The 23,552-nt window shown below is 30.9% G+C and overlaps 4 protein-coding genes across 4 annotated transcripts; all 4 read left to right on the forward strand.

Annotated features, from left to right (window-relative positions):
* Positions 1-577: 577 nt before the first annotated feature.
* LOC133779481 (uncharacterized) lies at positions 578-2,683 on the forward strand. Its single transcript, XM_062219439.1, has one exon. The coding sequence runs from the start codon at positions 578-580 to the stop codon at positions 2,681-2,683; it is 2,106 nt and encodes a 701-aa protein (XP_062075423.1).
* Positions 2,684-2,695: 12 nt separating this feature from the next.
* Positions 2,696-3,262, forward strand: LOC133779482 (uncharacterized). The gene has a single exon (XM_062219440.1). The coding sequence runs from the start codon at positions 2,696-2,698 to the stop codon at positions 3,260-3,262; it is 567 nt and encodes a 188-aa protein (XP_062075424.1).
* Positions 3,263-13,325: 10,063 nt separating this feature from the next.
* LOC133779483 (replication protein A 70 kDa DNA-binding subunit B-like) lies at positions 13,326-16,625 on the forward strand. Its single transcript, XM_062219441.1, has 9 exons — positions 13,326-13,457; positions 14,902-15,130; positions 15,201-15,297; positions 15,392-15,516; positions 15,595-15,673; positions 15,794-15,938; positions 16,019-16,182; positions 16,275-16,395; positions 16,482-16,625. Exons 1-9 carry the CDS (start codon positions 13,326-13,328, stop codon positions 16,623-16,625), a joined length of 1,236 nt encoding a protein of 411 aa, XP_062075425.1.
* Positions 16,626-21,250: 4,625 nt separating this feature from the next.
* On the forward strand, positions 21,251-23,122 carry LOC133780608 (3-ketoacyl-CoA synthase 5-like). Its single transcript, XM_062220247.1, has one exon. It carries the CDS (start codon positions 21,429-21,431, stop codon positions 22,917-22,919), a length of 1,491 nt encoding a protein of 496 aa, XP_062076231.1. The 5' UTR covers positions 21,251-21,428; the 3' UTR covers positions 22,920-23,122.
* Positions 23,123-23,552: the final 430 nt, after the last annotated feature.

A 23,552-nucleotide genomic window follows, 5' to 3' on the forward strand; every position in this document is an offset into this window, starting at 1 on the left:
TCAATCCTTATTCCATTTTTTTCGTTAACTTGGAGATCTCCCTGATTTGGAAAAACAAATCATTCATATAAAAATAGATGTTGGGCTTGATCAACATGTATTCAATGCCCCTACATCCTCACAAGTTGCAGCGATATGGGTCGAAAATAATGACAGAGATCAACCAAGAGGACGTAACATTCTTGTGTATAACCATTCCGGTGGAAATCATAAAGTTCAGTATTAGTTTGGGTGTTATGATCCACTGCAATATCCAATATTATTTCCTTTCGGTGATACTGGTTGGCATCAAGGGATTCAAAGGATTAGAGGAAGCATATCAAAGTACAACGAAACAAACCCATCAATAAATCCTCAAGAATCAGCCACTGCAGAAGAACTACTTGCAACAAAAGAGCGAGGTTAGACTATAGTATTAAAAATTTAGAAAAATACATTTAGTATATATACATCCAAGTTAGTAACATTTCCTTCACATTCATGTCGTGAATATTATTGCTACAAGTTGCAAATAAGAGAAAATGTCAGATCAATTTTGCTGCTTTCTGGTCGATTATTGCAGCAATTTGTAGTTGATATGTATGTGAAGATCGAGACCTCAAGACTAGATTATTTTAGAGGCAAGCAACAACATATTCAATTAGAGTTGTATCAAGGTATTGTTGATACAATTACGCTTGGGGAAACAAATCCTTCTAATGTTAGGAAACAGATTATACTCCCATCTTCTTTTATTGGAGGTCCAAGAGACATGAGAAAAAGATATATGGAAGCAATGTCTTTAGTTCAACGTTACGGCAAACCTGACATTTTCTTAATGATGACATGCAATCCAAATTGGCCAGAAATTACAAATGAACTAAGTCCACACGAGGGGAGTCAAAATAGACCTGATTTGGTTGCTCGAGTCTTTCATGCGAAATTGGAAGAATTAAAGGACCTGTTATTCAAAAGGCAAATATTCGGAAAAGTGTCAGCATATGTCTATGTTATTGAGCACCAAAAAAGGGGCCTTCCGCATGCCCACTTTTTAATTATCTTACAAAATGAGTGGAAACTCCATGCACCAGAATCTTTTGATGAGATCGTATCAGCAGAGATACCTGATAAAAATACAAACATCCACCTCCATAACGCAGTTGTGAAGCATATGATGCATGGACCATGTGGAGTATTGAATCCATCAAATGTTTGCATGAAAGGAAATCATGGATGCAAAAGTAATTATCCAAAGAATTATGCATCTGCAACAACTGTTGGAAACGATTGCTTCCCAATATATAGGCACTCAAACAATGGAATGACTGTGAAGGTCCGAGGACAGTATCTAGAAAATCGTTGGGTTATTCCATACAACCCGTATCTCCTTGCAACATTTGACTCTCACATTAATGCAGAGATTTGTTCTACAATAAAAGCAGTGAAATATCTTTACAAGTACATTTATAAAGGTCATGATCGTGTCGCTTTCAACTTGGTTTCTGAAACAAACAATCAACAAGTTGATGAAATCCAACAATTTCAGTCAGCCCGATGGATTGCTCCCCTAGAAGCAATGTGGAGAATATATGGATTTATTATCAATGAGATGTCCCCAGCAGTGTATAGTTTGCATTTACATCTGGAGGATCAACACCCGGTCACTTTCCAAGCAAACGACGATCTAATTAACATCCTCAATTTAGATCATTCTAGAAAAACTATGCTAACACAATTCTTTGCATTAAATCGAGTAGATGAAAATGTAAAGAAATTACTGTACAAACAAATTCCAGAATATTATGTTTGGAACCATAAACACAAAGAATGGACTCCCCGAAAAATGAAAATAGTCAGAGGTCGTATTGTTACAGCAAATCCATTTGAGGGTGAACGTTATTTCATGCGGATATTGCTAAACCATGTAAGGGGACTGTTGTCCTTTGAAGATCTTAGAACAGTCGAGGGAATTTTGGCCCCCACATTTCGTGAGACAGCAACAATGCATGGTTTGTTACAAAGAGACATTAGCTTAGAAGACTGTTTACATGGGGCATCTTTATATCAAATGCCATCCAGTTTGAGGCGACTGTTCGCAAAAATATTGGTATATTGTAATCCAACTAATCCAAGAGATCTTTGGGAACGTTTTGAGGAAGATATGTCAATTGATTTCAAATCTTCAGAAGATTCTACATCGACTGCAAGATATCATGTATTAAGGTCAATCTCTTCTGCAATTGAATCAATGGGGAAAAACATTAACTCTTACCATCTTCTTGATGAAGACATTTCTTTCGATGGAAATGAATTTCAATCTAGAGAAATCGATGATGAGTTGGGTGTTGAAATTCCAGAAGAAGATATTACATCTTCAAGATCACTTAATAGCGAGCAACAACAAGTGTATAATGTAGTGTTGGAAAAAGTTTTATCAAACCAAAATGTTGCATTCTTTGTAGATGGCCCAGGTGGGACAGGGAAGACATTCCTATACAGGGCACTTCTGGCAATAGTACGATCAAGAAACTTGGTAGCACTTTCAACTGCTTCATTAGGTGTGGCTGCATCTATGCTTCTAGGAGGTCGAACAGCTCACTCACGCTTTAAGCTTCCACTTGATACTGACGAAAAAACCACATGTTGTGTGAGCAAACAAAGTGCACTTGCAAACCTTCTTCGTGCAGCAAAATTAATAATATAGGATGAGGCACCAATGACAAGAAAGCAACACATAGAGGCATTAGACAAAATGCTACGAGACATCAATGATTCTGACGTAACCTTCGGTGGAAAGGTTGTTGTTTTCGGGGGAGATTTTCGAAAAGTATTGCCTGTGGTCCGTAAAGGAACTAGACAAGAGCAGGTTAATTCCAGTCTGGTTCATTCTTACTTGTGGCCTACATTGACTAAGTTTCGACTAACTGAAAATATGCGAGCAAGACTAGATCCAATGTTTTCAAATTATGTGTTAGCAGCAGGTAATGGATTGCCACCCACCACAAAAGATGAAATCATCAAAATACCAAATGGGATGCTTGTTCCCTATGATGATGACAAGACTTCATTAGATCACTTAATACAAGATGTCTTCCACAACATTCAAGATTATTCAGGAAATATGTCAACTATGATGAACCGGGCCATACTAACACCAAAGAATAGTTTTGTCGATGAAATAAATGCTTTGTTAATACAAAGATTTCCAGGTGAAGCCCAGCGATATTACAGTGTAGATGAGACAATAGATAAAACTGAGCAATCATTTATGGAAGATTTCTAAAACACATTAACGCCTAATGGACTTCTGCCTCATGAATTATTACTAAAGAAAAATTGTCCCATCATGCTCCAAAGAAACATTAATCCTTCAGACGGACTATGCAATGGAACCCGTTTGATTTGTCGGGCTTTCAATCGAAATATCATAGACGCTGAAATTGCCGTTGGACATCATATGGGAAAAAGAGTCTTCATTCCAAGAATACCATTCTTACCAAATGTGGATGACACTACAAGAAAAAACAGTATTCATAACACTTAAAAACTGCTAACCGGGAGTATTGATAACGCTTCAGAAAATGCTAACATAGCCCTTGTTATTAAAAGTCCTGTCTTTTCTATAACAGTATTCGAATGTTATGTTCGATGTTATCTTAAACTATTCAATAACACATTTTTAGTTGCTATAATATTCAAATAATAACATTTATTTAGAGTATTTAGTTATAAATTTGAAGTTTAATCTTATACTTTTTGCATAACACTTTTCAACTGTTACATTTGATTATTTTGATAGCATTTTTAGTTTGTTATATTATATAAATCATAACGATTTGTTACGCTTATAATATGATTTTAAATCTTAACATATAGTAATAAAATTTTGTTACTTTAGTGTGGATAATATATTTTAAATTTTATTGTGATAAGTATACTTATATGGTTTTTTTTTTATTAAAAGATTATCATTATTGTATTTTGATAAAAAAAAAAAAAATTAATCATAAAATGTAATTCTCAATAGATTGATAAATCATAAGTATTACATTAAACAATAACTAATTCAAACCATAAATGTGTCTACTTCATGAGATATTAGTTCTAACTTAAGTTTAAAAGCATAACATAATAAAGTTTTATAATCTTGAACATTTTTTACTTCAAACTATAGTTTGGATGATGTTGTTGCTGCTGCTGCTGATGCTGTTGTAGCTGTTCTTCAGATTGTTGTGCTTGACTATGAACCCCAGATGGCGTACTAGTCCTTCGAGGGAACTTGTTCAAACTCTCTGAAAAATAAATAAAGAAAGATAAGCAGTCAGGTTTGGAGAGCTGATGCCACAAACCTAACATACAATTAGCCCCATTTAAATCCAGTCAGGACATTTATCATATGGGTAACTGTACAGAAACCTACATATTACAGATATTTTGCATCTCTAGAATTGAGATTGGAAGAAGCATTTTGAGTAGCTGTTTGATATTTTTGGGCTGCAGCACCAAGCTGACTAACCTGTACAGCAAAATAAACATTAGCCACCACTGGACTAACATAACAGCAAAATAGGCCATATGATTCATATTCATCCATATCTTAATTCCAAAAAGAAATACAAGGGAATCCACATCTTAATTAATATATCAGCAACTACGGTTGTGTGAATCCAAATCATTACTGACTATAATCAACATGAACAAAATAGAATTCAGAAATCCAAATATAAATAAGCATAATAGAAAACAAAATGAAGATTCAAACAAACCTTGGGAACAACTACAAGATGAAAACTAAAATAAATAAATAATATAACAAGTGAATGCAAAGCCAATCCCATAACTATCATATAAACTATAACTTACCAAAGCTATAAATAAGAAAAGAGAATACAGTGCAAATAAAATCAAACTTGTCAAACAACTTGCTGCCATTAAGAGAATATAGTGAATGTATATCAATATGTATCAGTATATTTGTATTTTACTGTTTTAACATGTTAATAATGAATTCATACAACCCTGTAAGTAAACCGAGAGGCATTTATAGTGATACTATTTTTTTCCATCATTTTGCAGAAAAGGAAAGGGAGTTGGGGTTGCTCACGGTGAAATCAAGTCACTGAGAGCAACTGAAACTCTTAAAGATAAGGCAGTAGAAGAGGTATAGAAGAAATTTCTGCCAGCCTACTATATTCACTTGAGTTTCACATACAACAAATTCAGTATTCAAACACTTAAATTGTGTCTGAAGTTAGCATAATATTATAACAAAAATAAAAGTAAGAGAAGTAATAAAATAGAATAACAAATTTAAGAAACATGAAAATTTTAAATTCTCATTTCATAGACAAAAGGATCTGTAGCTCTCATATTCTGTCATGGTGTCAGACAAGGGTGATGAGGGAGCATCTAACCTTGTAAGAACCTTAGGAACTCCACTAGTATCCCTTGTTATCTGCAAACACCAATATAAAGGTTCAGGACATAGTTGGTACTTACCCTTTCAGATATTTCAAAATCTAAAGCATGCATAAGCCTTTAGTTTGATGATATGGTTGAAAATGTTTTACATTTCAGCATCCTTATTATGATCTTTAATATGTACACACCACTCGGATCAAAGACTCATCAAAACCAAAGAAAGTTAAAAAAAAAAGCTAGAAATATTTTCTAACTACATGAAAGAAGAAGAAATCAGATCCCTACAGTGAAGATAGCAATTGATTATAGGTGCCAACTCAAATTTTAATTTTTTGGTATTAATACAGCAGAAAAGTAAGCTTAGCCAAAAAAAAAAAAAGGAGAAAGAAAGAAAGAAAAAAAAAGGAGTTATAACATTACAAAAAAAGGCAATGAGCAAAGGCAGGTCAAGTATTTAATAGAGGTTAGTGAAAAAGCTTCTCACTTTAGGGTAGGCACTATTAAGAATAAGATCATATCCATTCTAAAATATATGCAAATTTCTATATATGAATATATATTTTTCACATTTCTTCTACAGATTGAAATGAGTTGCAACTAATTTCCTTAACAAGCATCATTTAAGAATATTTTATTCTGCAATTCCTATCACATCTGTTATAGCTTCACTAAGTTCCATAGAATTAGGATTGCAGGGACTTGAGCACCATAAGATATTGTGTTTAAAATTACCAAAATAACAATTTAGTAAATGCAACTGAAGTTATGCTTTGGTGGAAAGAGTTTTTAGTAAAAGTATACGTACAAGTATCTCATCATCAAGATAGGAGATCATGAATAGTCTCTGGAATGTTCCACCTGCATGCATAAGATGAAATGCTTAGGATATTTTCACATTTTATAGTAATAAACTAGTGAGACAGCAGGGAAAAGTAAACAAAAGCATGATTCAATTCTCATTGAAAATTGAATCTTTAAAATCTCTCTTAAAATATAATTATATGGCACCTTATATTTCTAATTACCACATTTTTAATGTTTTTTTCCTCATTGGTGGTAGGTACTGTAAGGAAACTTAGTGACTGAATGAATAGAATCAATTCTCATTAATGAAGTAATAATACAAAACAGTATATATACAGAAAAGACCAAAACTAATAAAGTAACTAATCTACAAAATAACAATAATTAAAAGCATGCTCATATGAAATAAAATAGCTCCACCACTTGAACCTCATACATGAAAAAGTTCTTGTACTGTATATGCATTTAATGCTAAATGAAAAAGAGAACCCAGTGCCAATAGAATTGGCCTAATATACTCAATTGGGGAAAGCAAGCAATCACTAGAGTAGAATGGTGATAGATAGAAGTAAATCAGCTTTAGCAAATTTCTATAAACCAATTGTTATAAATATGTCTCAAATAAAGTAATAGCTAAAAAGCATTAGAAGACCTTTCTACATAGCATATTAACACACAACCATCACCACCTATATATGTGAGTGAGAACCTTCTATCTAATAAATGAAATTATACCATCACCACCTATATATGTGACACTACAAAATGAGAACCTGCTTGTGCATACAACACAAGGTAAGTGTAAATATGGATATAATGAAAATGAGATCACAATATAATAATATACCTTGTTGATGATAAGGCCGGTCAGAGAAATATCGTGAGAGCTCCTTGTTGGATCTTTTTCCAAACCATTTTCCTCAAAGTGTTCTCTGTAAACACGAAGAAACAACTATGCAAGTCTTCTAATCAATTACATATACTATATATAATAATGTTATTTGTAAAACAGAAGTTTATTATATAAATAATATAATAAAATAAATAAAGCATTACGTACAATAAAAGCAACAGGGCATGGTGCTCCATCTGGTTCTGAACTATACCTAATTTGCTTATTTACAAGCAGCAACACAACATTTTTTAATAGGCAACAGCAACAACAGGGCATGGTATACATGTTAAGAAATGAAAAAAATAGTTTGGAGATTAATACTACATTGTTTTTATAGAAGTATTGGCAAAGAAACCATGCATAAAGTTGCATCTATAGGAACAAATGAATGATTAGTCTATTGAGATATCAACCAGTTTGCTAGTCCAAAATCAAATATATGAAAAAGAAAAAAACAATGAAGATACACCAAAATAAAATGAGAGTAGGTATGTTAATTAAGATATTCATAACCAACTATGTTAAGTTTCTCTTTCAAATGTAGGCGTAAACGTGTCATCAAGAATTTAATGGGGTTATGCTGAAAGAAGTGAGCATGCATAATAATAATAATAATAAAAAGTAACTATAAGACCATAGTATCAAGAATTAAGTGATTCTCTTTCAAACTTATATACAATCTTGAGAAGAATTTTATACAGAACTAATCACAAACAAAAATAAGTCGAACCATGTTAGTTGCCATAATCTCCTTAAATTTAATAGATGGAAAATTTACAACTGTCATAGATAGCTTATATGTGACACCATAACACGATCCATTCCAATAATCTCATCGAATCTATTATCATTGTCCATAAAAGTAATTTAAGTATTCAGATTTCAACGTGCTACTAATTCTATATAAAAGTGACTGCAATTTTAAGTAGAAAAACACATAACTTTATTTGAGTAGATAAAAGGCAGAAGCCATACTCCAAAAAGGATTGAAAATGCATGTATATAACCAATCCATTATTCAAACTCAAAAACTACACTCTATATTGCATAAAACAAATTTGACAGTAAGAGTGGATTGAAACATGTTTCATTTCAAATATTATGTTTATTCATTGAGTAATCAAACATAAGAATTAACATTGGTTTTTGACATATTTTAGTGAAGTTTTAATCATCAAACATTCTTTCTAATTTAAAATTCAGAAAAATCATCAAACCCACTACTCACCATTATATAATATAGATATACTCAACTATAGTACATCATCTATGACGTTTATGTTGGTTTTTATTGATCAAATTAGAGATTATGCGCAGCGGAACAACAATCAAATTGTCAGATTAATCCCATAAGATTTCTAGATCTACTTCTTCACACTCGTATATATATTGAATCAAGGACAAGAGTAGAAAAATTACCTCAGGTCCTTCCTTGTTGCTATCTTTCATATGGCTGAATCCTTGAGATCTAACACCAAGATCTTCCAAAATGTTCTCAGGCACACAAAGAACGAGTGTGGGCTCGCTATACAAATAATAGGCAATAACTATTTATCAGATGTTCTCAACACATGAGATCTGATAAAGTTTGGACCTAGGTTTTTTGAAGAACAATGACCTTTGTTTTTTGTCACTGTTCTCTTTTCTCTGAGAGAATCCTAGATATTTTTCTATCCCTGAAAACTTACGTTCTATGAAAACTGATATCCCATATTTAATAATATCCAATATATTAAAATATTTGTTATTTTAAACAAATTCAAAATAACTGATTAGTTATCAGATTTTTGTTTAAATAATAATATCTTAATCATATTAAAATATCTCATTATTTATTTAATATTTAAATAACTAAAATTGTGGAATCAAGAGACTCAGTCCATCTCTTATGCGTGTAGCACAGTGCCTGTGCACTGTGCCACACGTGTACCACATGCATGTGCAGGCATGTGATTTTTCCCAATTTTAATTATTATTTAAATACCAAAAATCCCAAAAATAAATTAATTCAAAATTAATTATATTTTTGATAAATCAAATAATTAATTAATTCTTAATTAATTAATTACACATAATTAAACAATAATTATGTTTGATACATAGAAAAATATTTTACTTATCACATAAGTCCTTTTTGGCCATTTTTGTATTTGCCTTTGACAGTGATTGTTTGAGCCATTTCGGGGATCATGAACCTATAACATTAAGCTCCAATAAATTGAAACTAAATAATTAAACTCTTTAATTATAATAGTTAATTTATTAATTATGATATTACTCCACTATAAATTCAGAATTGCACTCTTTATGTTATAGATATACTTTTACATAAATCTTTTTCCTAAGTTGTCCATTGATATAACCATCTTACAATAGTTCAACCCTCTAATTAATTAGTTCATAAATTAGAATGGGAGAATTACCATTTAACCTTTCTAATTTACTTCTTATTCCTTAAGTACCATTAATTCACTAGTGAATAATTAATCTATAATCTAATTATAGATTTGAGCTCAAAATCATTCAGTTCCAGAATTAACCCTTAAGGAAACTAATATACGATCCGTTAGGAAAGATTAGATTCCGTATTTTTGATACATGTTCCCAGCCATCCATGATATTAAATCTCCAAAACAAAAGTCATTAGCCTCATTCTTTGAAAAGACCTTAACGAATGAATCAAAAGATTTAATAAACATGAACAGGAGTTCATGAACACTCAGGATTTAGGTTGATCTATAAATGATCATCAGTTATGATATGAATTACAAGTTTTTATTGTTAAATGGTTTTTGGATAACGACTTTGATTCATATCGGTCCATGTCATATATAATCATATTATATAAAGCACCTTTACCAAGATGTCTTACCACATCAATAATCCGAATCTAGATTATTTGTATCATTATGATACTCAGTAAACCGTACTTACAACTCCAATTAAAGAATTCCATAACTTTAATTTGTTGTTGTTGACTATTTTTATTCATTCATGTGATCTTAATTCTCTCGTACTAATACAAGATCACATCCTCAATAATAAATATGGAATTTTTCTGATATTTACAAAATTATTCAAACAATAATTTAACAATCTAAATATGACAATAATAATAAACCATTGTATTTATTTATTCACAGAAAAAACAAATGTCTTTACATGATTTTAGGACACACTCCTTAATGAATGACATTCTAGAGTATAGATAGAACAAATACATGGAGCTTCCTGGTGTGTTACATATTACAAAACCAAGTTGAATTGATTAAAATTTAGAATGGAAAGATATATATTAGACTTATAGATTCTTCCTAGCCCTTTACAGTTCCCAAAGTTTTGCCAAAATATTTTTAGGAAGCTAGACTGTAAGGTTTGGACTTTACTTGAGACCAGTGGCCATTAGAGGCCTAAAATTCTAAAATACTAATTAAAAATGGTAATAAGACTATTGATTAGTAGGCTGGGCATGCACAAGTGAGATCCTATAAAAGTGGATAAAATTGTGAGGGATGATAAGTTGAATGTGGACATATATGTCATGATAGATGTCATCACAACAAATCTGACCCCTTCCTTCGTAAGTAACACCTCCATTTAAAAAGATAATGAAAATGACTCAAAGAAGTAATACAAAGATAGGACAGTGGTGATGAATGAGAGAGAAAGTACGAGTTCTGGGGCATTGTAACTAACTAATGGGGAAGTTTTGGTTTTATTTTGAAGCGGTGGATTACCAATCACTGCTCTAAATCCCCTCTATTATGAGAATAACGTATGGGGCAGGGGAATAAAAACTACTGCTCAAACGAAAAGTTTCCACATATTGCAGTAAAAAGAATCATCTAGTTGTTTTTTATGCCCTGTTTTCTTAATTTGTTTTCTATTTCTATTGTTGCTCTTTGCAACTACTTAGAAAATAATTCCCTTATATTGCTCTCTAAACAACTTCAGAATAAAGGAAAAGCTAGAAGGAATCAAATAACTCAAGAAAATAAAAGGCCAAACAAGAAACTAGAATACACTGAAGCCATATATTATAACAACTCAATGACTAAGAAACAAAATAAAATAACTCAAAAAATATACCAATTCAGAGAAATAAACAAGAGATAACCACTATAAATTCCAGCTACCTGAGTTAGCAAATAGACATATATACACATTCATCAAATTAAACAACAACAATCATAAAAAGCACAACCTTTTATTTACTCTCTTGCTAACTAAACTATGAAAAAGAAACAACAAGGTTTGTACATGAAACAAAGAAAGTTCAAAGAAAAGTCCAGAAAAAAGAGTTACATAATTCTCTTCCAATTCTATACGAGTGAATTGTAATCCAAACTCAAAGATACCACTTTCCTTTTGCTAGTGAACATAAAAATATATATATATATATATATATATAGAGCATCAATCTTTTAAAATTCTGTTAAAAGAAGAAAATCACACGAGAATATCAAAGCCATGACTCATGTGAGATTTCAAGCTACGAAGCTCATCTTGGGTGAAAAAAAATATAGAGATAGATACATATATTAGCAATATGACACCACCAAATTAAACAACAACAATATTAAAGCACTATTAATATTAAAGGACATAAATATTATATTCGTGCATGGTTTATACTACTATAGCAAGCCAACGAGTACCAAATTGCATTATTCTTTTGTACCAAATTGCAACTGACAACTTAACAGCCACAATGCCAATCAATATCAGTATGAATGCATCTACAAAATATGCACAGGACTACCAATGAAATGATCTAGACATGAATTTCAAACTTGATATGGAAAGATAGGATATTGAGAGAACTAGCACTATCACTAAACTAATTCATTCAAATACATTTTAAATTTTAGAAATAGATTAAGGAGCCCAAATTTTACAAATATGTATAAAATTAAAAGTTAACAGAATAAAAGGAATGATCTAACAGAGTTAGTAAAGCAGAACAATACAATTTTCATTTACCAAACAATGTTTATGAATTTCTCATAATTAACTCTAGAGAAAAAGAAACTACTTAAATTATAAATGACTTGCAAGATGATATGAGATGAGATGAAAAGAGACATACTGGCTCATGTAGCACATTAGCAGTTTCAGTCCTGGAAGTCCATTCCTCCAAATCAAGCTCTCTAGCTATGCTGCAAGTTATTCAACATATTTTTGTGTGAGGTAGATTCTAACTACTATAAAATGAACCAAAAATATGACCTACTCCTATATGCTAAGAGATTCAAACTTATCCAACAAACCTTTGAAGGTTAAGAGCTTGGAAGATGGCTTCATGAGCCTTCTGATCCTAATAGATGAGTAGAAGAAAATAAACCATCATTTGTAACACATTAGAAAGAAGGTTATATGTGTCTGATAGTCATGAATAAGGGACCAGACAAAATCTGATTGTCAGAGTAGCTAGTAGTACACACAATTATATTTTATTGTGTCAGGGATCAGACAAAATATGATTGATTGCTGGCTGAGATCCCTGTGGTCAGAAAGGAGCCCATATTGGACTCAAATTGAAGTCTATGGTTTCAAATTTTGCATATTAAAGCTAAAGTACCAAGAGAAAGTTAAGCCCTTGAGTTCAAATTTTGTGTACTCTTTAACTGTACAAGAATATTGTAAGCCAATCAAATCTAAAGTGCCAACTAAAATTCCCCAAAAGACTAAATCATGACCATGAGAAAGAAAATCTACACCATCTTACAAAGAAGACAGAACATCAAAAGTAAATTTTATCATGAAGTTTAAACAGCATGAAAATTGCCCAAAATAGCACAATAACATGTCCCAATGCTAGCTACTAAAACCATGTTCTTAAGAAAACATAAGTGATTTGCAAGTAAAAGATAATAAACAATATAATCAGAGATAATTAGCTAGATACCAAAATGCATGAAGCCCTTACCTTCAGAAGTTTTGATGATGAGTGACCAGAATCCTCAGTGCCACTGCTCTCATTTTCCAAACTCGACCTCACACGGAGTTCGACTGGCTTCGAGTTTACTACCAAATTTAGCAATGAAATTAAGGGTTTAAGTTATTTCTCATACTAGTTCATCTTAAGGGTACTAGTAGTGTCATATATATACGTATATATATTAGATATACAGAGAAAAAGAGAGAGATTTACTTACAGTGGGAAATGGAGGGTTTTGAGAGGCGTTGTGGGATAGTTGTGAGGTGAGAAGGAGAAGGAGAAGCCATGGTCTCTTTCTGCCTTTTTGCTTTAATGATTTACAACACATCAGAGAAGAAAAATCAGAAACAACACCCACGAATGGCAGTAGCTTGGACAATGGATGGTGGTGGCTTGGAAATCAAACGACGGTATTCAGTACTAGCATTCCAAAATGAAGAAGGAAAATAAAAAATCAGTAAAAATAAAAGGACAATGCTACAAAAAATGCTTACTAAAAGGGTATCATAATCCAAACATAGACAATTAGATTTACGTGATAAAAGGCAAAAGCAAAATGACCCAACAACCAAATCACATAGTCCATTCATTCATTTCCACTCATTCTCCTTAAATCTGCAGATTAAGTCATATCATCTCCACACATTTAACTTAAATACAAACCGAACCATAGATATCAAGAAACCAAGAATCAAGTATAGTAACCACAACCCAGAACAAACTAAAAAAAATGCAATTCGGAGCAAAACCCAGATACGAAAACCGATCATAGATATCAAAAAATAAAAATAAAAAAAGAAAGAGGGATTTACTTGTCGTTATCGCAGTCCATTCGTTGAAGCAACAAAGCGATGAACAAGTCCTTCTTCACCACAAAACCAGAGAGAGTCAAGTCAATCTTGAGGTCTTCTCCTGCTCTGACCGTATGAGAAGAAAAAAGTAGCCGTTACGGAGAAGGATAAGCCATCTGGGTATTCTGGGTATGAGGCGTTAAGGTTCGTGAACGGTGATGAAGGTGTTTGGATTCAAGCTCAAAGATGAGATGTTTAGGTTCACGAACAGAGATGGAGCCATCTGGGTTCAAGCTCGCAGAACAAGCTTTGGGTTTAAAGAACAGAGATGAATGACGTTTGGGCTCAACTATTCGGACATAACAAGATGAAGGGGAATGGGTTGGAAGCTCAAAGATGAAGGGTCTCAGCCTAAGGGAGAGAGGGAAGAGATTGAGAGAGATTAGGGATTCAGACTGAGAGAATGAGAGAATAGAGAAAACCTTCTTCATTTTTTATTTTGCTTTTTTATTTGTTAAGTGAAATTTCATTTGGCGCTTGTTACTTTTCATTTGGCGCCTATATACTGTGTCCGTGTATATATTTTTTTGCATGTATTAATAACACTTCTAAAGTTATGTAAGATTTTGCTGTAATATTTGGTCAAAAATATTGTAGTGTGATAATAGTGGTTTTCCATTTAAGCGAACTCAATTTCCTATAAGATTAAGTTTTGCAATGACCATAAATAAGTCACAAGGCCAAACATTAGATTATGTTGGGATTTATTTACCACAACTAGTATTTTCTCATGGCCAATTATACGTGGCTTTATCAAGGGCAAAGACAGCGTCTACAGTGAGGATTTTAATTCGACCAGTGACTACTGATAAACTTGACAAAAACTACACCAAAAATATTGTGCACACAGAATTATTATCATCATCATGTTTAAATTAATGTTTACGTAGGTAATATTCACATATTTTATTAATCTATTTTCAATTCATTATTCTATTATTCCGTTATTTCATAAATTAATAATTCAAATACATTATATTTATGTGTGTAATATTCTTCTATCTTTACAGGGAAAAAATGCCAACAATATGTACATCGATCAACGAGATCCGCCAAATACAAAACCTTGGAAAATCAAGATGATTGTGGCAGACAAATCATATGAATATGATTGGACCCTCAACTCAAGAACACTAATAGAAGATGTAGAAGAACAAGACAATCAAATAGAGGCGCCAAAATATAACATCGTTCCATTTACAGACTTGCACTCTTACAAAGACTCAGCTGAACGAGTAGGTATTTCAAATTTAATTCTTATACAAATTGATTATCATCAAAATAACCATTTTCTTATTTCAATATGTAGATTTCTTAGCTGTTGCAATCCATATTGAATCAACAAAAGAGATAACCACAAAATTTCAACAACAAACAATCCAAGAGATATATCTTATCGATGAAAGGTAAAAAAAGAAAAACATACTTTCAATTGAATTTAGTATTGATATTACTTTACAAAATGTACACTAACATTTTTTATTCAATCTAATTTGTTAGCTTCAACCCAATAAAATTGACTATGTGGGGTCGGTTTGTCCAAGACGAATGCAAAACAATAACAAATATGATTGAAGAATACCCAATAATATTGGGAACACAAATAGTTTTTCGAACATATAGAGGTACTTAGAAATACATAACTTATATATTCTTATATCTTTGATATACTCTCATTAATATAAATCTCAAATTGAACACAGGATTGTCCTTATCATCACGTTTATCAAGTACATTCACAATCAATTCTCAAATTCCAGAGGCAACTGCATTGAAGCAATGGTAATACGCGCATATTAAAATACACATATTGCTTAAATTACTTTACATTTAATTATATTATTTTCATACAATCTTCCTATATTTATTAACTTTTATTACTATTCCCTTTTCATTCTAAAGGGCGAATAATAATACACTGAAAATCAAAAGTATCATTGAAACATCATTGACACATCCATCTACTACTATATTATCTATTGGACTTCAAAAAACCGTCAAGATTTGTGATATTCCCTGTGCGATGAAAGCTTTGCAATCTATGGAGGTAAATATTACTTTTTTATTTCAATTTAATAACAAAGTACAATTATTAACTTTCTAAAGAACAATTCTTATTTGATGTAGAAAAAATACTTTTGGATAGAAGCAAAGATAAATATAATTGATTCTGTCCAAATGTACTATTACATGTCGTGTGCGACATACCATAGAAAAATACGACATAAGTATAACGAAATAATTGTTTGCGAAAATCCAAATTGCAAACAGCGAGGCACTTCTACACCACAGTGAGTAGATTTTATTTAAATTTCTAAATAAATTATATATTTTAAAAAACTAATATTCACATTAAAACTAATATATTTACATAAATTTTAAGTGCTAGGGCATATGTGCAACTAGAAGATGATACTGGAAAGCTCGATGCTGTTATGTTCGGAGAAGTAGTAGAAAGGACATTTGGTAGTTCTGCAGTCCAGTTGATGGAAAATTCTACACAGGTAAGAATAAATATTACTACATTTCAAAATAATACATATGAAAAATACCATAATTTATATAAATTAACTCTAAATTGTTGTTGCAGGAAATTCCTCAACACATTGAAATTGTTGCAAATAAATTAGCAACAAAAAAATGGACAATCAAATTGTCCGGAGATGAAGAAAAAATGAATAATGTGAAATACAAACATTTCATTATTCTCTCCATTGAAGCCAAACAAGATTAATCTCTTTCTTCATTTTTTTATTTATTCAGACAAAATCACATTCTTTATTAAACTATATACAATTTTATTTTTATTTTTTTTATTTACGAAGATCTAGCTTTTAAAACTGTTCAATAGCAAAATTGCTCGTTTGGAAACAAAACTACCAAATCATTATCAACAATGTTATTATTTGAATTCCAACAATATTTTTAGTAATATCTTTATGTCATACATTATATTAAATATTGTCTTTTAAAATATATGACACTGATTATAGGAAATTTACTCATTTGGTATCTGTATTTTTGCAAACTATTATTTTGGTACCCTCTTTTTTCAATAATTAATCATATGGTACCATGTATTTTAAAATCATAGATATTTAGTACCCTAAACTCAAATTTCATAAATACATTTTTTATCAATATGACCAAACTGTCATCAGTTTTATGTAATTAAGTAATTAAATTTATATTTGAAACTTATATAATTGAGATAAGTTTTATTAAATTGGTAAAATTATATCAATTAAATACAAAGTACCAAATGACTATTAATATAAATATAGGGTACCAAAACAATACTTCACAAAAATATATTGTACCAAATGGTTACCTACCCTTGATTAAATAATAAATTTTAATACGAAAGTTAAAAAATAAAACTAAGTTCACACATTTTCTCAATACAACTAAGCAAACGTGCATTGCACGTTCTTTTCTGCTAGTATTTATATAAAGGGAAACACCAAAGAGATGATGTGGCACTCTAAAATTCCTCTAAAGCATTTTTTCTTTTTTCTCATTTTTTTATTCTTATTTGAAAAAAAAATTGATTAAAACAATTTCTATCTAATTCATATATAATTTGAATTAAATTAATTCATTAATTTAAATCTATATCTATCTATATATTTATATAAAGAAAGCACCAAGGAGATTATATGACGCTCTAAAATTTCTCTAAAGTATTTTTTTTATTTTCTCATATTTATCACTTTTTTTATTCCTTTTTAAAATTTTATGATTAACAAAATCTCTATCTAATTCATATATAATTTGAATTAAATTAATTCATTAATTGAATCTATATATTTATATAAATGATAGTAGCAAGGAGATAATGTGACACTCTAAAATTGCTCAAAAACATTCTTTCTATTTTCTTATTTTTATTCTTATTTTAAACATTTATGATTAAAATAGATCTATCTAATTCATATATAATTTGAATTAATTTAATTCATTAATTGAAATCTATATATTTATATAAATGAGAGCAGCAAGGAGATGATGTGTCATTCTAAAATTGCTCCAAAATATTCTTTCTATTTTCTCATTATTTTTTCTTTTTTAATTCTTATTTTAAAAATTTATGATTAAAAAAAATATCAATCTAATTGATATATAATTTGAATTAAATTAATTTATTAATTGAAATGAGAGATATTTATATTCTAAATATTTATATATATATAGTTACGATAACCTATTTTTATAATTAAAAAACATAAAAATATTTATCTAATTCATATACAATATAAATTAAGTTAATTTATTAATAAAAATAAGAGATATTTATATTCTAAATATCTATATTTACAGTTACGATGTCCTATTTTTATTTTGATATTTACACCAAAAAATATGTTAATAATTATAGGCATAAGAAGTATAAGAATATGTTAATAATTATTTAAATTTATATTCATATACAAAAAGATGTTTTTTTTAAAAAAAATCTATAAAAATTGATATGAACATATTATTATAAATAAATAAAATTAATATCTTATTTAAATTTAAAATAATATTATTATAGTATTGTTGTGGTGATATATGACGTAAAATCTACAAAAATTGATGTGAAAATTTAATTATAAATAAAAAAATTAATATCTTATTTAAATTTAAAATAATATTATTATGGTATTGTTGTAGTACACATATGATGTTTTGTGACCATATGACGTTTTATGGCCTTTGTTTAGAATTTGGCTTCCTCAATTTTTTTTATGCGTAGTAATTTAGTGTTTTTAATAATGCACCACTATTATTATTTTTTTTATCAATAAGAAAATGAGTTTCATTAATCAACCAACCAATGCTGTACAAGGCAATTCACCCAATTCAGCCCAACCTACTGTACAAACAGAGAAAAGAAAAACAATCCACCCAAACTAACCACTATTATTATTATTATTATTATTATTATATAATGCATACATGCTATGATTCAATTTTAATTAGTATTAGTATAGGCTAGAAAATAGGATGTTAGATAGATAGATATTTCCCCTATAAAATAATGAAGAAATATTTTCTAATGTTAATCTGTATTTCGATCATGAGTTATTTAATTAGTTAATTAGTTTAAATGATTATTTTATATTAAAATACTCTAGATACTATTATGATTAGAATTTAAATAGATGCATACTAAAAGATATTTCAAGAGAGAGTGAAGTCGTGGGGTAGAGAGAGAGAGAGAAAAAGGAGAGAGAAGTTATTACAACAAAATAAATAGGATTACAAGTCATTAAGGTATGTGATGATTTGTATTTTAGGTTTGAATGTACTTATGATTATTATCGTGGTAATAAGTATTTCAGGCACAAGGATTAAGAGTAAAGGTCATGTTTGAATCTCATAAGAAGAAGTACTTGTGATTATTATCTTGATAATAAGGGTTTCAAGCACAACAAAGGAGATAGGAGTAAAGGTCATTAAGGTATTTGATGATTTGTATTTTAGGTTTGAATCTCATAAGAAGTATTACTTGTGATTATTATCTTGGCAATTAGAGTTTCAAGTAGGAAATAGGTGTAAAGGTCATAAGGTATGTGATGATTTGTATTTTAGGTTTAAATCTCATAAAAAGTAGTACTTATAATTATTATTTTGGTAATTAGGGTTTCAACGTGAGGTAGAGATATAAGTTATCACAACAAAGGAGATATGAGTAAAGGTCATTAAGGTATGTGATGATTTATATTTTAGGTATGAATCTAATAAAAAGTAGTACTTAATATTATTATCTTAGTAATTAGGGTTTCAAGCACAATAAATGAGATAGGAGTAAAGCATTAAGGTATGTGATGTGATTTGTATGTTTGGTTTGAATATCATAAAATGTAGTACTTGTAATTATTATGTTGGTAATGAGGAAGCACTTAAGGATCTAAAGAGCTCACTTGTGAATTCAAATTTTGGTGGACGCAAGTTATAGTTTCTATTTATGAATTATTTGTTAATATTTGAGCGATTAAGAGATTAATGTGTGCATTTTCTCAGGAGTAATATATTAAGTAAATTCAATTTGAAGTTAAAATCTAACAAATTAGTAAAAATAAGATAATCAATAAAAGTAGTACTATATATATACATGAATATGTTTGTTATAGTAGCTAAGTTGTTTTAAATATATCATATTTTCATTTATTTTATTTTTCTCTTTATTATTATATTATTTTTTTTTAAAATTTTTTATATATATTTGGTCGCATCAAATATTACTTTGAGAAAGTTGAGGATGCTTTTGTACAAGAAAGATTATGACCCCTTTATTGTGATGTAACTTCTACAACTATAAAATAATTTCAAAATAATTATTTTATCTAGATCCCACCATTTAATATTTAAAAATGCAATATATCTATGTTAATTTATATTTACTCTACATAGGTGAATTTAGCTTATTTGCTAGAAGTACAAGCAAATTTTACATAAATCTTGATATAAATTATGTAACATCATTGATTAAAAGACTTTTCACAATCTCTAATAAGGTAGAAGTCATTGAGAGTTCTAATGTGCATGTTATGAACAAATGCTAATTTGTATTGCATAATTTCTTATTAAAAATTTCAAACAATTTTTTAGAATTTTTTAAAGTATATTTTAATTATAATTTAAGAAAATTTTTTCTTTTAAAAAATGGTTTATACTTTTTTAGACCCTGTGTTTTGACTCATTACCTGTTTAGACCCTATGTTTTGAAAAATTATTTTTTGGACCCTGTGTTTTGTAAAATAGTTCAAATAGGTCCCTAAACTTGATTTTGATAAATAAAAAATTGAATATAGCAACACAGTTCTTAGGCAGAATGACTGTATTTTTGTTCTGAGTTGTTAGTTTGATGAATTATTTGTGATTTTAGTTCAAAAAACTTTGATCAAAATTGGGTTTAAGGGTCTATTTGAACTATTTTAAAAAATATAGGGTCTAAAAAATAATTTATCAAAACATAAACTCCAAATCAATAATAAGCCAAAACACACTATGTAAAAAATCATGAACCCTTTAACAAAAATATACTTTCCATTATTACAAAACGAGAGGCAGTTATATTCTCTAATTTTAAATAACTCTATTTTTTTTTGGGTTCAAATTTAACATAAAATTTACACATGCATTGGATGGTCGGATTATGAGAATTTGACCAATAATATGGTGTATAAAGCATTTATTGAACATAATGGGAGCCATAATTGCAGAGTATTGTCTGTCAGCTAATGCCATCTATCAAGCCTCAAGTATTTATACGAGTTAATATGTCCATGTACGTGACAGTAAAATTTCAGTTTGACTGCCACATAAATAAATACGGCTTTTCCATCCCTTGGCTATTATTATTGTGTAGAAAATCTCAGCGGTCTCCTGCAATTATCACTCAAATCTCTACTCGTTGCGTTCTTTTTTCATGCAGAGCCTCGTTTATCATCTCTATAAATAAGTCACCCTTCCCCTGATTTAAAATACCATGTCCAAGTTATAAACTACTTCTTCTTCCTATATCTCCTTCGATCTATCTCTTGAACTAATGGAAACACTTTCCAAAACAAGCCATGACCAACTCCACATTAAAGATCACTCTCGATTCCCATATTCCCCTCCTCAGAACAATGCACCATCACTACTTTTGTTGCAAAATTTCTACTCTCTCGCTCTTTTAGTGATTGTAGTATACTTCATGGGAACCTTGCTTTTAAGCACCCTACAGAAATGGAGTCCTTCAAACGTTGTTCATATTTTTCTCGCCAGTTGTCTCATTATCTTTGTCCTCATTAAACTCAGGTTTGCAAAGTACTCTTATCCGGTCTATTTGGTTGACTTCGCATGTCTCAAGCCACCAAGCTTCTGCAGAGTCCCTTTCTCTACATTCCTTGAAAACGCATCAATGTTTCAATCTTATGAAAGTGAAAGCCTTACTTTCATGGACAAAATCCTTTCTTCTTCTGGTCAAAGTGAAGAAACGTATCTACCTCCAGCTTTACACTACATTCCACCCATAACCCATCACCAAGAATCCATCAAAGAAGTTCATATGGTTCTATTCCCCATCATGGATGACCTTTTCACCAAAACCAAGCTCTCTCCTTCTAATATCGATATACTCATAGTAAATTGTAGTGGGTTCTGTTCCACCCCTTCTCTCTCCTCCATTGTCATTAAAAAATACGCCATGAAGTGTGACATAAAGAGCTTCAACCTCTCCGGCATGGGCTGTAGTGCAAGCGCTATAGGAATCGATTTGGCCAAAAATTTGTTAAGAGTCCATAAGGACTCGTACGCCATTGTACTCAGCATAGAAATTCTTTCACCGGGTTGGTACTCGGGCCAGGACCGGTCCAAATTGGCCATTAACTGTCTCTTCCGAATGGGCAGTACCGCAATCTTACTCACCAACAAAAAACAAGCAAAGAAAAATTCAAAGTACCAACTTGTTCGAACTCTCAGAACCCAGAGAGCCTTTGAGGATAAGGCTTACCTTTCGGCCATAAGAGAAGAGGACTCAAAAGGAAATCTTGGGGTTACCCTCAAAAGGGATTTGCTCCAAGTTGCCGGAGAGACTCTCCGTTCAAACGTCGCCGTTTTGGGATCGTCTCTTTTGCCGTTCAAGGAGAAATTCAGGCATGGGGTCTCGGTTGTACGAAAGAGATTTTTTGACAAGTCATGCGAGATTTACGTGCCTGATTTCAAGACTGTGATACAGCATTTTTGTTTGCCAGCTTCAGGACTTTCTGTCATAAAGGAGATAGCCAAAGGTTTGAAGCTCGAGAAGAGAGACATGGAACCTGCTCTAATGACACTTCACAGGTTTGGGAACCAGTCTTCGTCTTCACTCTGGTATGAACTGGCTTACTTAGAGGCTAAAAACAGAGTGGAGAAAGGTGACATGGTGTGGCTGCTTGGGATGGGGACCGGACCTAAGTGCAACAGTGTAGTCTTGAAATGTATTAGGCCTGATGCAGTTAAAGAGTCCAAGATCAGTCCATGGGCTGATTGTATTCATAGGTATCCTATCCTGTAGTCATACGGCTCAACAGCCACCGAGGAATGGTGTGAGTAAATGTATTAGTTCTGAAATTTCAAGCCAGCATTCATGTCAGACATGGCTTTGACCTTTGAGTTTAAGTTCAGTGTTAATTAGAATTATTAGGTACTGGTACTACTTTGAATCCCACCACCTGTACTTTGTTCGACCTCACTTTCGTTTTTACTCCATCTGAGTCAATATTGTCTATCTTTATTAATTAAGGGCCATATTGCACCATTTTTCTTTTTTACGAGAGCGGTCTACAAGTAATCTTCTAAAAAATTTAACACATAAATATGTCCATGTTTAAAAAATCTAATCAAACTGAACCAAACTGATGAGACTGATTCAATATCTTACATGTGCTGTTTTAGACTTCAAATAACTTCTAATTGCGGTATAGGCAAGGTCAGATCTAATATGTATCTTAACATGGGAACTAGTGGGCTCAAATTTCCAACAGTATAGCATGATTGTGGTCTTGTTGTGGCCCTCTTAGTCTTTAGTGAAAACACGAGCCCTATTACCAGGGTTTCACTTTTACCCTTGAATATTGGTACAGACTTTTTTATGCGAGCGTTGACTGGCTTATGTGTTTGGTGAAGAGCAGTACTCAACTCGACACGC

The sequence above is a fragment of the Humulus lupulus genome, chromosome 5, assembly GCF_963169125.1.
Source record: "Humulus lupulus chromosome 5, drHumLupu1.1, whole genome shotgun sequence".
In the NCBI taxonomy this organism is placed as follows: Eukaryota; Viridiplantae; Streptophyta; class Magnoliopsida; order Rosales; family Cannabaceae; genus Humulus; species Humulus lupulus.